General features: G+C 32.0%; 1 protein-coding gene across 12 annotated transcripts in view; it reads right to left on the bottom strand.

The window, feature by feature from the left end:
- Positions 1–17,295, bottom strand: part of Ca-alpha1D (Ca[2+]-channel protein alpha[[1]] subunit D) — a 960,824-nt gene that overhangs the window by 174,306 nt on the left and 769,223 nt on the right. For 11 of the 12 annotated variants that reach the window (XM_072546534.1, XM_072546531.1, XM_072546539.1 and 8 more), the window contains exon 16: positions 10,869–11,019. In XM_072546534.1, the coding sequence (XP_072402635.1) occupies positions 10,869–11,019 (151 nt within the window). Of the gene's footprint in view, positions 1–2,450; positions 2,578–10,868; positions 11,020–17,295 lie in introns of all 12 variants that reach the window. The other variant, XM_072546529.1, reaches the window with a different exon arrangement.

Here is a 17,295-nt window from a genome sequence, read left to right as displayed (position 1 = left end):
TTCTGTAAGACGTATATTAATAACATGAAAAAAAGGTTAAAAAAATATGATTATGTACACAAAATGATTTAAGAATAAACAGTACGTTTTAAGCTTATAAATATTTACAATAACTTCGTAGAATTTATTTCAAATTAAATGGTTAAAAAATTCTTGGAAATCTGATTAAAAAACAAAACTTTTAAAACAAAAAAAAAAGTTCTATTATCCTTAAGAGCAAATAATCGCTGTTACGTTAATTAACAACAGTAAAGGCTGAAATTAACCAATCTTTTATAAGAAAAGTCAAAGTTTTTAACAAAATTTTTAGCAAAAAAGATTATTAAAAATTGTTTTAACAGGAATATTGTAAATAAAGAGTACTTTGCGTTCCGACTAGAGTAAAAGGAGTGAGAGTAACCGACTGAAGTGCGAGAACATCCAGGGAGCATGGGCAAAAATCAACAAGATAGTAAATGTGGACAAGATGATGTCACTTCTTCAAGACATGAAAGAAGATCTACTCAGAGCTAAGTCATTTCCAGAACATGCAATGATTTTCCTAAAATACGAAGAACTCTACAATGCCATTTAGACATCTGAAGATACTTCAACTCAACATAGCCTCGATAAGACTAAGAATACACGAACTTAGGAAGATGGTAATAAGGCAAAATCTGGACATCATCTGCATCTCGGAAGCACTCTACATGACGAACACTTAACTACCAAGGATCACAAACTACGACAGATATGGCAGAAGAGATAATCCAAATCAAAGAGGAGTAGCCGTATACGTCAAAAATAACATCGAATGGAACCAGGTGGTATTAACAACATTCTGAAACTGTGAGTATTAAAATACGTATAACTAACACTTTTTCTATTTACAGGAGAGAAGGAAACGATCTAGCTCTAGAAGAAATAGATGCCATGGTGAACTCAGCAGATACGAAATCACAAGAGATGGAATAAATCTACTGAGATAATGTGAAGACAGAGACAAGATGTTATTCGCACCAGACGAACCAACAAGGATCAACACTAATCCAAGACACAACAACTCAACGTTGGACTTATTCATCACCAAAGATGTTATCATAGAAAATGTAAGAACTCACTACAAATGCAGCTCCGACCACAAACAAATATTTTTGTTTCAGATTTACCAACAGATGCAAAAACAAGTACAGCCTTCTACGCAGATGATACGGCAATCTAAGCAATAGAAATAGACGACAGAAGAATAGTCCAAAACATAAAAAATCACCTAATTCACGGAAAAATGAAAAATCAAGATCAACACCCAAAAGACACAATCCATCATGTTTACTCAGGGGAAAATCCACCAGTAGTCGAACTCACAATGGGAGGAAACAGGAACCAATCAGAAGACTCAGTCAAATACCTAGTCCACCTCAACAGGAAACTCAACTTTACGAAGAACACACTATACGATTTCTTGTTCTAAAAATAATTTTTTTAATATTAAAAGACTACTTTAATACGATAAATGTTATTATTTTAACATTGTACCCCAGTTTAAAAAAATAATTAGCAAATTTGGTCCAGTATAAACCTAAATATGTCTTTTTGTCCGAGCGCTCTATTTTGAAACCGTGTTGGATTTTTTGAAGAGCGCGGCTAGCACTTCGGTCGGTTACCTTCACTCCTTTTACTCTAGTTGGAATGGAAAGTACCCTTTTCTAGTATTTATTATTAGATCATTTTTTAACCTTTTTTCCATAGGTTATTAGTACACGTCTTAAAGAAGAAAATAATCCCCGGATTATTCAGATCCATTCAGTCAAATTATCTGGACCAGCCTTAGAAATTAGGTCATTTTTCACAAAAACTTATAATAAAAAAATTAAATTTCGCAAAAACTATTCAACCGATCTGGCTCATATTTTGCACAAAATTCAAACGCAATATGAACCTCAAGTTCAAGTACATTTAAAAAAATTTTAATAAATTTTAAAAAAGTTGTTAACAATATTCAAAAACAGCGATTTTGTTATTTATTTTGCAATAACTTTTTTGTTTATTAACCGATTTGAATTTAGCGTATCTTATTTTGTGTACCTTTTTTTTTCTGAAAAAGTTGTCTGTTAACATTAAATCTCTAAATAGGTAAATTTATAAATTATGAGCAAAATAAGCGTTAGATGTTTTGTTTACTTAAAAATAGTTCCACTAAAAAATTGATGAAACGCTAGATGAGAGTCTTTTTGTAATATCTCATACTATAGGTTTCAACTGTCCAACCCGTCTAAACAGTTGTGACGAAAAAAGGTTTATTTTTACTAAATTGATTGGCCTATTAGATAATATGTCTCGATCTTAGATTTTGTGATCTACTGCAAATGGTAAATTAAAGATATTTCTTATAAGGTAGTTAAATATGAGAACCAGCCAGGTGGGAACCCTGCTTAAAATATACTCGGGCACTACTGTCTACCACATTTCACCTGTTCGTAGGAGAAAAAATGAAGAAAGATGACGCTGGCGGTATTGGCACCGTCGTGTTTTGTTTTATTTCAGACATTCGGCGCGGTCTTTCTTCAACCTCGTCGCCTGCCTCAACATCATCTCCATCTGTAACGCACACACACATACGGACTTATTACTATTTATAGTATCATCAACATAGCTGCCCGAAGTTTCCGCGTATCATCACATAATGAACTACTTAAGTCCATCTTGCATCATTGGTGTAGTTTAAAAACTTCTATCAATACATAAATGTGCACAAAAGACTTTATTTAAATTTTAGCTCTTATTTTACAAAATATCTATTTTTATAGGTATAAATTATCGTAAATAGGGTTTTGCACAAATTAGTTTATGTGAAAATAAGCCATAAACTATATTAATTCGCAAGAAAATGTCCACTGTTCCTACTTTATTTTATGGAAATAAAAAAAACTGACATTATAACTCTATAACTAATAAATTTAGGTAGGTACTCAATAAATATTTCTAAAAATATCTCGACAATTTTTTTAAATACAGTTTAACTGTATTTTCGTTACCAAAATACAGCCTTTATAAAAGATACTACCTAAAAGTAGATAATGGTTCTTCTTAGAGCCTTATTTTAGTCGTAAAGTTGTGTTTTAGACATGTCGATAATTATTGCGTGCAATTTGAGACATATCTGACAGGTGCCAATATTTTATTAGCCAAATGTGCACTTTTTATGAAATTAAACTGGTATTTTATTGAAATATCTTCTAAACGATTGTCTTTTGAGTGACAGTATTTTGTATTTTTAATAAGTGGGCTGTGTCTAATCATTTTGCGTAAATACGTTTTTTAATTGCAGTCACAAGCGGCTCGTTGAAGAGGAGCATTGGAAATTTTCATTCCTAACTTTTTTGTCTTTCAAAATTTTATCGTCTTGACATAACATTTAACAGATTTTTTTATAAAAAAATCATGCTCTTATCTGAAATCCCTATGATTCACAATTTTCGAGAAAAATCGCTTTGTACTTTTCATGCATCAATGCAGAACAAATTCATTTCTGATTGTGAAGGATAACAACTGTAAATGTTATTGTAACAACATTGTGTCACTGTAAATTTTACAATAGGCTTCTTTAAATGATAGTAACAAAACATTTAGGAAAACTGTCTATCTAATATTGGACTTGGGAAACTTAGGTACTACACAACACTACACTATAGAAAAGTACTAAGGTTCGAAAATCTGACAGGCAAATCACATGAAAGTTGCCTTCTTAACCTTCGCTGGACGATACGTCTCATTAGGTGTTGAGCCAGTGCGTTGGGGTGATCTTCTAGGCGTTCGTCATACTCCTGGAAGAAGTAGGATATTTCTTGATTGACAGATTTCATTTTAAAATCTCGAGCAATAACACTGTTCGTTACGTATCATGGAGGCTTTTCGATAACCCTAAATACTTTGGACTGGAATCTTTGTAGTATTTCGATATTTGAGTGGGAATCTGTCCCCACGATTAAATTCCGTAGATCTATATCGGTGTTAGGGCGGCTTTCTAAATTAGAAATTTGTTGGTAATTGTTAACTGTGATTTACGACCTAACATTTGCTACAATTTGCTGAATTTTAAGCACAGTTGCTTTCTCTTAACAAACATATGTCCTTTAAGTTAATCGTCGGTCTAGATGGATTCTCAAATATTTTGCATCTTCTTTTTGTTGCAAGAACTGATCATTTATTGCCAGTTGGACAGACACCTCTTTCTAGGGTGTAGATGACATGGATAGATTTAATTTCATTTGCATTAATTCTCTAGATTTTTAGCCAAGTAGAAATAACATCCAAGTCAGTATGTAAGATTTGAGAAGCAATGACAGGATTAAGATTCCATAATTCCATATGTTGCAATGGTTATATTTTTGCTAGTGGGAAGATTAGCTAGAGTGTCACACCAAGTACACTACCCTGAGGTATGCCAGACCTTATTGGGTGTAGTTGTAGTTTTGTCTTGATACCTTTCTTGAAAGTGTCTATATTGAAGGTAGGATTTGAAGATAAGGAAAAGCTTTTTCTGTTTTGTATAATAATCCATTGCAGAAAGGCAGTATTCTTTATCTTCAATGGATTTATATATTGTTTATAACTCGGTTTACCGGTTCGATGGACTCATGTTTCGCCCTAAATCCAAATTGATGGTTAGAAATAATTTGATTTGCTTTCAGAATTGGTTCTATTTTCAATACAAGTAATTTTTCTAGTAACTTTGCCATAGCAGGGGTAGGCTAATGGGTCTGTAGAATGTTGTTTGCCAGTAGATTTTCCTGGCTTAGGAATTAGTATAATTTGTGCTACCTTCCACAAAATCGGAAAGCACCCCGTCCTTAAAACGGCATTGTATATTTGTGTCAAATACTTCAGTCCCTTATAAGAAAATTCTTTCAGAATTTTAGCACTAATTAAGTCGTATTCTGCAGATTTTTTTTGAATTCAACAGATGTATGGAATTTATGGCCTGGTTAACAGTAAAATTTTGAATAGGACGTTCTATTGATATGGGGTATGCAGAAAGTTTTTTACTTTATCTTCAATGTCAAGTTATTTTCAGCGCGATATGGTTGGAAGACTTTTCGTCTCTGCAAAAACATTGGCTTTGTCCTTATTACTTTTTACCCAGCGACTATCTGGAGTATGCATAGAAGCGTTTCTAAATCAAGGCCGTTTTAATTTTTTAACAGCTCTCCATAAATCATAGTCAGTAGTTTCTAAAGCTATTAAGTTCCTAAGATTAGCATTTAGTAAAGTGTTGAGTTGTAGGGGAACTTAATTTAATTTAGTTTTTTTTGCAGGAATACGAGTTCTTTGCCAGATTTTCTTTATTTTTCGTTTTTCGGATATTTTTTGTTTAATTATCGGAGGCAATTCTTGAGGTGTGCTAGTTGATACTTGGCTTAGTTGTGTGCCCTATCGCTTTCTGTATCGATCTTATACAATGTTCCAGCATGTTCTCTATATCAACATTGGTTTTTAGAGGAATATAGAGATCCAACAAGGTATCCAGATATTAACTAAAATCATTCCAATTAGAGTATTTGTTGACTAAGCTTGGCGCTGGTTCGGTTCTATATGTATTATGTCAGCGCTGATTGTAATTAGAATTGAATAATGGTCAGTAGACAATTCAAGACAAGAGTTTACCAACACGCAATTTTTAAAAATTCCCTTGTAAATTACAAAGTCAACATCGGGAATTTTAGTTCTGTTGGTACGCCAATAGGTGGATTAACCTGTTAAAATGAAATGTAGACTTCTGTTTTCTGTTGTTTTTATTAGTTTTCTATCTATTATAAATTTAGAGCCTAATTCTGTATACCTAGCCTTACAATCACCAACCGCAATAAATGTTGCAAAGTGTAGTAAAAAACTGCTCATATTACTCGCTAGTTATTGGGTGTCTTGGTGGACTATACATTTCAGAAACTGTCAGTGAACGAAGCCAACCATCCTCAATATTGGTTTAGTTCATGATGCTTTTTTGTCGACATAATAATAAATAATAATAAAAGTGCGGTTCCTCTGTGTGCCGTGCCATTTGAATGAGTCGTGTAATGACTTTTCCAAGGCAATAATAAATACGAGGCAAGTCAGAGCGTCTCTCTGTCTGAGTCCATCCTTTATCTTAGTTCTAGAATTCTCTCTTTGTATCCTAACACTGGCTTTTGAGTTAGACATTGTCATTCTAGTTTTTCTGGTATACTAAACTCACACATTGATTAGTATAGTACTATTCTCTTGACAATGTCGTATGCGGCCTCGAAGTCAACGAATAGATAAGTTTTAATGTTAAATTTTCATGTTTTCAGTGAATCAGGCCTGGTATTTTCCAATTATGCCCACTGTGTAAACTAGTAGTCTTTCGTAGAGAATATGTGCTAGTATTTTGTAAGCAGTTGTTAACAGGGTTATACCTCTGTAGTCATCACACTGGAGCATATGTTTTTATGTAACGGACATATCACGCCTTGAGACCATTCACAGGTCATTTTGTCAGAAAAGAAGTAAAAGTTTATACAGTGTCCGAAGCAGGTTGTCGTCACTATTCTTGTAGGGCTAGCTCACTTCAAATTTGATCAGTTCCTGGTCATTCATTATTTTTAAGTTTTTTAATGCTTTGAAAAACCTCTTCATTGTTAAGTGGTCTTTCGTTTTGCAATTGAATTTTTGTGATTTCTAAGTGGTTTTTTGGTCTGCTAGGATATTACACGATGTCCATTTTGCATCGGAAAAGTCAACCTATCTATTCAAAAATGAGGCCGTATCATTTGGGATATTTCCCTCTCAGTCCTTACAGCTCCCTATTCTTGGATTAAACTCTTTGCTTATTTTGTTTAGATTTCTCTAGAACTTTCTATATTTCGTTTTGATTTCTTAGCTCTTATATGCTTTCTAACTGCTTTTCCCCAAATTGTCTTTTTTTCTTCTGTGTAATCCTTTTTCTTGTTCTTAGGGTCCAGTATTCCTGCTTTGCTCTTTTTGTGCATTCTGGTTGATTTATCTTTACATATACTGTATTTTTTTATGTGTTCCTTCTTGGCCCTCCTTGTCAAACCATTCATTTTTTTAAATTGGTTTAGTTTTCCCAATATTTTCGTCCCAACAATACCTTTTAAGTTACCAATCATTTGACATTAATACAATTGTTATTTTGTTTATTATCCCAAGCCATCTTTCAAAATTAAAAATTAAAATGAAAGGTATGCATTGATAGATGAATCTTACGAGTTAAATTTCTACAAGAGAATTCAGACAGGAGCATAAATTTTTTATAAAAAAATCGAAATCTCTTAAATGCTTAGTCGAAATAATAATGTGTTGAAAGACAAAAGAGTTGTAATAAAAAAATAGAAAAATGAAAAGGATAAGGGACATGTGATACGAATGGGAGAGGATAGGCTACCAAAACGAGCACTGAACGCCAGAATGCAGGGAAAGAGACCAGTTGGAAAGCCAAGAAAGCGCTGGAAAGACACAGTAAGCAGCGACGCACAAGCACTTTTAGGAGTCCGTGTATGGAGAAGAGCAGCCACAGACAGACAAGGGTGGAGGCAAAAAATAAAGGAGGCCAAGGCTCATTTTGGGCTGTAGTGCCGTAGTAGAAGAAGGGAAGAGAAGGATGAAAGCAGAAAAAGTCAACAAAACTCACTACATGAGTATGAGTAAAGCTTTTTTCGGTATCTATCAAAATATTTCAACAACTTTAACATCAATTACTGTTCTTTTTCAGAATATTTTGGTATATTTGAATTGTTTTACAAAACACATTTATAAATAAAATTTTCCAGGTTAAAATTATTACGACTTTCCTGGAAAATTACAAGGACGATTTTGCCGCGTTATTCCACGTCAACTATGCAAAATTGGTCAGGCAACTCCTCTCAATTTGGCTTAAATTTCACTCGCACAGGCGTATTCTACACTATGATATATGATGATTTGCTAAATTTTAACCTCCTAGGCCCAAAATGGTGGTATTCAAAATCTCCAAAAGTTAATTTTTTTCAAAAAATTAGCCCGATGTTAAAATTAGCCTAACTATGAAGTGAAAATTCGTAAAATTTGAAAAACCTCCGTTTCTTAAAAAAATCATATCTTAAAAATATATCTTTTTTCTTTAAAAATTTAAGAAAAGTTGTTAAAAGGTATATACTTTTAAGTCAAAATAAGCACAGCTCATATATCAGATGATGAAATGGTATTACATTTACATGAATGACCAAATTCCCAAATTTTCCGAGCATTTTTCCGACTATTTCATTGGAGGATGAAATGGTCTTACATTCACTTGAATGGCCCGTTTTTTATTTTTTTTACGTTTTTTTTTGACAGTTTTCTGCAATTTCTCATTATTTTCTTAACCCAAATTCCATCCTGAATATATATTTGGATTCCCTATAAAATTTTACATAAAATAGTGTATTTTATGTAAAAAAATCAATGTCTTGCAATTTTCACAATTGTAATTATTTATTATTTGTAACTTATTAGGTACACTTATATAATATAAAATATTACAAAATAAATTACTAAAACTCTATATTTATTTAACATTTTCTCTTAAATTGTAATTTTTACGCAAGAATTATGCGTCCTGGAAAAAAGTCAAAAATTCTAAAATAAAATTAATTAATTAATTTTATTTATCTTAATATTTTCTTACAATTTACTAAATCTGAATTTATTATTAAGTATTAGAAATTTCTAAATAATATGAATTCTAAATAAATTACTAAAACTCTATATTTATTTAATCTTTTCTCTGAAATTTTAATTTATACTCAAGAATTATGTGGAAAAAATTATTATTTTGCAGGTGTAATAATGTACAACTAATAAATTACAATTGTGACTATTGAAATACAATGATTTTTTTCAGCGCCGCAAGACATTAGCCGAAATAATAAAATACACTAATTAAGTATGAAGAAAATAATGAGAATTTGCAGAAAACTATCAAAAAAGAAGTACAATTTCTGAAAAATTGGGAATTTGGCCATTCACGTGAATGTAATACCATTTCATCATCTACTATATGAGCTGTGCTTATTTTTACTTTAAAGTATATACCTTTTAACAACTTTTCTAAATTTTGAAAGAAAAAAATTTTGTTTGTTTGATATGATTTTTTTTTGAGAAAAAGAGGGTTTTCCAAATGTTTCTTCACACTTAGGCTAATTGTAACACTAAGATCATTTAGCGAAAAGTTTTACACTGAAAGTGTATATTTGGATATTTTTTTGAGCATCTAGAGCTCGCTACAAAAAAAGTGTTAAAACAGGAAAAAAAAATTTCTTGAAAAAATTTGAATTACCCATATAGACCGCCATTTGGGACCTAGAAAGTTGAAATTTGGTAAATTATCATATTTATAGTATAAAATAAGCATGTAAAATTTAAGCTAAATCGAGAGGGGTCGCCTGACCAACTTTGCATAGTTTAAAATAAACCTAAACGTCATTCTCAAGGTATGTCTCAAATAAAAGCTCTCAATTACAGGATCAACTTTGATATATCGTCAAATTTTACTAGTGAATGGGTGGTATGACAGTATTAAAACAACGGTAAAATTAAATAATACCAATATAAAGGAATTATTAACTATTTTAGTAATTTAACTATAAATAAATGTTATTAACAAGATAAATTTATACACTGAAATAAATCCACCAACTGAACTACTGAAACCACAAAGCCAGATATGTTTTCTTTTAAATAGGTACAGTGGGCAATTCTGCATTTACAAGATCCATTATCACAATAGTCCAGTCGAGCTCTGTACACAAATAGCGTAAGTTGGATGCAGTGAGACTAAGTCAAACCTTAGAATGTTGCAAAAATGTCTACGGAAGATTGTTTATTACTAAAATTTAAATATTTTACAGCTTAAAAGTTTTAGAAAGAAATTTAGAACGAAAAATGGACGTTCCACACCTTTATTTTTTAACTTCTGCCTTGAATATCTCTTAAAGTAAGGTATCATATGTAGGATAAAAATGAATGAAGGTCAAGTTGTTCCTAAATAAATTTCTTTTTTAAAATGGACTTTGCAAATAGTAAAAAGTTTTTTTCCAGTGTGTAGACATGAAGATTCACAAAAAAATGTCGTAAACAAACTTTTTGGAAATTTTTGTTTGAGAAATAAGAACACATTTTAAAATTTGTTTTTGTATAATAATTTTGCAATCCACAAAATTTGAGAATCTTCAAAACTTTGCTGCGTAGAAAATTATTTGTTATATTAGTCGCATATTTTTTACACATAAATATACTTTTAAACTCCCTTTGAAAAATTAAAGTCAGTTGATTAGGTGAGCTTGGGAATTTTTTTTAAGGGGCTAAAAAGTTAATATTTTTTTATTTATTTATCGTTGATTGTACGATTATTTTTTTCATTTCTACATACTAGAACTTTTTTATTAAATTATGCAAGCAGCTTTTGATAGGAAATTTAATTGCGAACAATTTTACTTATATCTAGTTTTGTCGCAGATATGATACCTTCTGATATAATCAGGATAAAATGTTAAAAAGTAGGTGTTTGCAATGCTGTTCCTTTTATCCAAAATTTTTCCTGAACTGTTTAGAACTGGACCACTTTTTAGTAGGATAATCAAATTATAGTTCTTAACAACCTTTCTGAGATATTTTTACAACAATCTAAGGTATGTTTCACTACAAACAACTCTATACAGGTCTCCTCTGGGATAGAATGTGTATTTTATTTTATTATTTATCAAAAATTACAAGTAGCGGGGCCTTTAATCCTGAATTACGTTTATACCATAAAATTTGAGTTTCTTATCTATAAAATAAGAAGCATTATAAAAGTCGACTTCAGCAGCTATGTTCTGTTCCAAGGGGCCTACCTGTTCTTATGTGAAAATATAAAGAAGGCACTGCCTTTCGGAATAGGGCGTATTTTCTTAACAATGGTGACCTCGGACAATCGCCTAGGTCTTGCCGTCTCTTTTGTTACAACTTCTGCCTCATCATCGTCCACTTCTTCTACATCATCCTCTAAAAATAATTGTTATTTTCTCGCTCTAATATTCATTTAAATTTGAATATACCTTAGAATACCTTAGAAAATTTTAAAAGTGCATAAAATTATTTTCTCTACTTTCCAGCTAGTTACAAAAACGACCAAATATATAAAAAATAAATTGTTTATCACATACAGAACTAAAAAATCATTAAAAAGATACAAAAATGTAACTAAAAGTACCAAAAATGTAAAATAAAAAATAGATATGAAAGCACCAAAAAATTAGACACAAAACAAGTATAAAAAAATTGAATGCTCAAATTAAAGAAACACACTGAGAATTAATCAAAACAAGAATGGAGATTTAAAGCAAATAATATGGTGTATTTAGGAGATGAAGATCAACGACAGCTGACGTTTTTTGTATGACGCAGGTCGAAGAAATGCAAATTTATTGGAAGTTGTATGAAGGCATAGATTTGCTAAAAGCTCCCCTCACATTCTCAGACAAGGAAAGAAGACGGAATAGTTGGTACACCAACGTTATGTTATTATCGTGACCTCCGAATACATGGAGTACAACTGATGTGGGTCATCAGTATCGGCTAATAGACAAGAGAAATTGGCAAATAAAAAGCATTTTTCGTAACTCTCTCTGATATAGATATCTGAGATTTTGATAAATTTGGTGATAAGAATATGTAATAAATAAAATATGCAAAAGATTAAATGTCATTTTTTGCTCACAAACATTATATTAACAATGTTAGATCGCTAATTGATTTTAAATACTGTAAGTAAAGACCGGTAAATTATATGGAAAAATGACACAATTTAACTAAAAAATCATAGAAAATCCTTTAAAATGAGAATTTGAAAAGTTATTTTTGTTAATTTGTTACTTAAATGTTGCAAAATTAGCTTGAACCCTACACTGCGCAGTGTAACAGATATGACAAGTCTCGATTTCAAAGCAGTTATTTTTAATTTAAATACATTTAAAGCTACTCTTACTCAAAAAAACCTTGAGGAAGCAATCCACAATTCGACGAATTGTGAGGAGGAGTTCGATGGTGAACTGGATGAACTAAAGGATGATAATGATGACCTAGATGTATCACATAAGCTAGTAGAACTAGAAGATGGAGTTTTAATTCAACCAGAAGAATCAACCAGAAGTGAGTATTTAGATAGTGAAATTAATTCCGTGAATAATACTGACGATCCTCCATCTATCTCTGTGTCATTGCGAGGTACCAAAAAGGAAGCACAGGAATTAAAAGAAAAATATTCAAAAATAATATGATGTAAGAAAAATTTAATTCCGAAAAAAGACTTTTTAGTTTTCAGGAGAAAATCCGAGCTTCCTGAAAATATTCTTAACCTATCAACACCTTATAGCTTCTTTAAGTATTTCTTTGATGAGAGTCTTTTTGAAAAAATCACCACGAAATCTAATTTGTATTCGAGACAAACTAATCCTAGTAAACCTGCGATGCTTACTACTAATGATATAAAATAATATGTTGGCATCTATATATATATACATGTTTAGGACTTCTCTAGATAAAAGAAGTTATACCTCAAAAAAGATTCGACAAAATTCGCCAATATTTACATTGTAATGACAATAATTTGATGGTATCCAGAGATCATCCTAATCATGAGCGTTTACATCAACTTCGGCTCATTGTTAATGCACTTAATAGAAAGTTTCAGTCAGTTCCTCTTCAAAATATTTATCTGTTGACAAACAGCTGTGTGCCCCAAAAACTCGAGACCATATGAAGCAATATCTTCGAGCGAAACCCCATAAATGGAGATACAAATTGTATGTTCTCTGTGGCACGGATGGTTTTTCATCTAGTTTTTAAATTTATACAGGTTTAAAAAACGATCCAAAATTTCGTGACATAAATGAACTCAACTTGGGATCAAGTGCCAACGTTGTGGTCAAACTTTGTCGAATAATACATTGTAATGAAAATTACAGAGTATATTTCGATAATTTTTGTACTTCCATACCTTTGATGGTAAGTCCTTAATAGCTTTACCACAGGCAGCGATCATAGAATGGTAAGAGCCAAACTAAAATTAGCCTTAATAACAAAAAGATTTTAAATGATGAAGAAGAAAGCCAACCCAATATGGAACGACCCAACGAATTTAAATGAATATCAAGGCAATATCAATAAAATCCTACAATAAAATGAATGCATGAATAATTCAAATGCCCTAAACAAAAATATCGTAGAAGCTATTCGAGAGGCTCGAGTAAAATGCTGCTCTAAAAGACGCCAAGACGAAAAAATAACCATTGAAACAAAGCAACTAATGGAAACTAAAAGAAAAATCAAAAGAAAAGAAAGCATTGACGAAGAAGAACTGCGAAAAATAAACAAAGAAGTATCAAAAGCTATAAGGAAAGATTTAAGGAAATTTAAGAATGAAAAAGTCCAGCGAACTATAGAAGAGAATAAAAGTCTGAAATTCCTGAGAAGACGACTAAACAATGGAAAATGCGAAATACACAAACTAAAGAACAAAGAAGGAGTCCTCACATCAAATAGAGAAGAACTACTACACATAGTTGAAGACTTCTATCAAGAACTATACACAAGCCAAACAGAAGACCAAAAGAACTTGGAAGCCGCCGCATCACGCAAAATTATCAACCAGGGTTCAGAGCTCATGCCAGAGATCACGAAATCTCTAAGCGAAATCCAGGACGCAATGAAAAAGATGAAAAACAACAAAGCACCAGGAGAAGATGGAGTCGTAATAGAAGCTATAAAGATGGGCGGACGTGCCCTTCTCAACCAAATAAAAATGTTGTTTAACCTTTGTCTAACAGATTGTTGCATACCAAAAACATGGAACAATGCAGTAACAATTTTACTACACAAGAAAGGAGACAAGGCGCACCTAGAAAACTATAGACCAATCAGCCTATTGAACCACATCTATAAAATATTTACCCGAATAATTACGACAAGACTAGAGAAAAAGTTAGATTTCTACTAGCCCCGAGAACAAGCTGGCTTCCGCTCAAAATTCGGAACAAACGATCACCTGCAAACAGTAAAAACCTTAATAGAAAAGTCGCTAAAATATAACAGACCACTGGGACTTATCTTCGTAGACTTTCACAAAGCCTTCGATACTGTGGAATCAGACAGCATTATAACTGCTCTGAACAACAGTAGAATAGATTACCGGCTCACAAAGCTAGTACAAACATTATACCAAAACGCCACAATGCGTGTAAAACTACATGATACCACCAGAGAAATTCATATCAAGCGAGGTGTGAGACAGGGCGACACTCTCTCACCTAACTTATTTATAACGGTCCTCGAATACTTCAGGAAAAGAACAGGTATCAGTGATGTCGTCGAACGTATAGCCAAGCTGAAATGGAATTGGGCAGGTCACATAGCGAGACTGAAAGACACAAGATGGACCAGAAAACTAATTGACTGGCGCCCAAGAGAAGACAAACGCAGTAGAGGACGACCACCAACACGCTGGATGGACGACATTGGACGAATATCCAAGAAATGGCAACAAGAAGCACAGAACCGTGAAGAGTGGCGAAAAATGGGAGAGACCTATGTCCAGCAGTGGACAGAAGAGGTTGCATGATGATGATGACCTTTGATGGTCTACCTATTGCAACGTGGTATTTACTCATTGAGAACGGTAAGACGATCAAAATTACCTAATTGTAAGCTACCTTCTGACCAGCAATTTAAAAAAGAACCCAGAGGATCTTCTCATGAATTGGTATGTAATATTGATGGTGTTGAGGTATCTTCAGTAATTTAGCTGGATAATAAACCTGTTACATTCCTATCAACATATGAAGATAAAATGTCAGTAAGTAAGGCCAAACGTTGGGACAGGAAGCAACATAAATACGTCACCATTGACTGTCCAAGTTTGGTTTCTGAATATATGGATGGAGTTGATGCTATGGACAGTTATATTGGTCGTTATAAGATAAAGATGCCGACAAAAAAATGGTATCTCAGGTTATTTTATCATCTCTTGGATATGACTATTGTCAACAGTTGGCTCCTCTACGGAAGATGTTGTTTACTTCAAAATAAGAAATGTTTAACTCGGCCCGAATTTTGGGCGTTTAATCTTTTGCACATTTTGTTTATTACATATTGGTATTACCAAATTTATCTAAAGCAGTTGTTAGATACCTATATCAATGAGTGACTTGGGAAAATTGTTACTTCCCTGGTCTACTTCCCTGTTACGGCCCTACTCATAAGTCCACCTTAGCTCTAGACTGATAATTTATAGTAAGGAATTACTTGTGGTCTTCATGGAACAAAATAGATGGATGGTAAGAAACACGATCCAAGCGAAACAATGACAAACGATTAAGTATAAATATCAACTTACATAATTAATGTAAGTTATGAAACATAATTAAAAATACGCAGAGAGTTAAAAAGCAGAAAGCGTAACATAGGTTTTCTAACTGATACGAAGAAGCAACCAAGGGATACGTTGTGGTGTTGCTGTTGTGATATACTAACTATGAAGCAAAAATATAACAAGCTACACATTCATTAATGAACGAATAGTTGTTTTAATATTTAAAATAGAACGAAAATATATCAATATAACAATATATACAATAATAATAATATAACAAAAATCAACTTCGGTCATTTGTTCAATACTTTTTAGCCTATTCTGAATAAAAAAGGTCCTGACTAATTTTTTTTAAGTTAGACATTATTTTAAGTTTCGTAAGTAAGTAAGTAAGTCTAAAAAACGCACATCAAAATTATTATTTTTGACGTTAGAAACTACCTAAATTTAAGCAGAAATATTCTTCTAAGGTCCCGAGGAGTAATTAGGACTTATTTAGTTTTAAAACATTGTTTTTAATTGTTAATTGTACGCTTATAATGGGGTTATAACCTATAATACGCTTATAATATTTGCAATGGAAGCCTCAATGCATGGAATTTTAAAGCATCAGATGTACACGGAATAATCTTTGTCTTAAAATATTGATATCAACTAAACAAAATTCAAAATATTAGCGCCATAAGTCATTTGCAGAAAGTTAAGATTGATACAATGTAAACTGTCAATTGTATTCACTTTTGGAACAAAATAAAGTTAGTCATAACTGTATACTCAACTGGCTCGGTTCATTTATAAGTTTTAACAGGTTATGGTGGTCCAGACCGGAGAACTAATCGCAAAGTAATGATGTTGATAAATGGTGTGTACAAATTGAGTATTAAGGTTAATACAGATTTTGAAAATTGTTTATTTGTCAATGCGAAACATGGCATAGAAGGTTTGGTCATATAAACAGTGTATATTTTAATAAAATGATTAGTATATGGACTGAATATGACTAGGGAAATCGACATTAAAAAACAAAACGGTAAAGTTTGTTGTGAGCAAACAAACACGATTACCATTTCGACAGCATGGTCACATAGCCAATAATTTATTGGAGATTGTACACAGTGATGTATGTGGACCTATGGAAAACAGATCATTAGATGGCTTTAAATACTTTACTTTTCAAGACGATTTTAGTAAAATGGTATTTATTTATTTTAATAAAACAAAAAGTGAAGTTTTTTTAAGAATTTTACAAGTATGGTTAACAACCAGAATGGTGTTCATATAAAAACTATGCAAAATGACAATGGTGGAAAGTTTTGTTCAAAAGAATTTAAAACATATTTAAATGTAAATAGTATTATGCATCAAAAAACCAATCCCTATACTCGTGATCAAAATGGAGTATCCGAATGTTTGAATCGGACAGTTGTAGAAAAGGCAAAGTGTGTTTTGTTTGATGCCAATTTTAAGAAAAATTTTTGGGCTAAAGCTGTAAACACAGCTGTTTACTTAAAAACTAAATCTTTCGCTTCTGGTTTAAATAAAACACCGTTTGAAATTTGGACAGATAGTAAACCTGATGTTAGTGGCCTTCGAATATTTGGCAGCAATATGATGGTACGCGTTCCAAAAGAAAAAAGGTCAAAGTGGAGAAAAAGGTAATTCTGTACATTTTAGTAGAGTAGGCTGAAAATACAAAAAAATGCCATGTATAATCCAACCACCATAGAAATTATAGTAAGTAGAGATGTATAAATTATGGAAGACACAAAAAAGTTTGAAGTGATTCATTTTGATTTAAAAAAAAACATCATGCAAACGAAACTCTAGATTCAGTGGGGAAGTAAAACAAAGATAATGTTAAAACTAAGACTAAAGATAATGATAATATTTTTAGTGATGACGAGAATCTAGCT

The sequence above is a fragment of the Diabrotica undecimpunctata genome, chromosome 10, assembly GCF_040954645.1.
Source record: "Diabrotica undecimpunctata isolate CICGRU chromosome 10, icDiaUnde3, whole genome shotgun sequence".
Lineage (NCBI taxonomy): Eukaryota > Metazoa > Arthropoda > Insecta > Coleoptera > Chrysomelidae > Diabrotica > Diabrotica undecimpunctata.
Note: the sequence above shows the minus strand (reverse complement) of the source record. Positions and strands in the feature narration are given on the sequence as shown.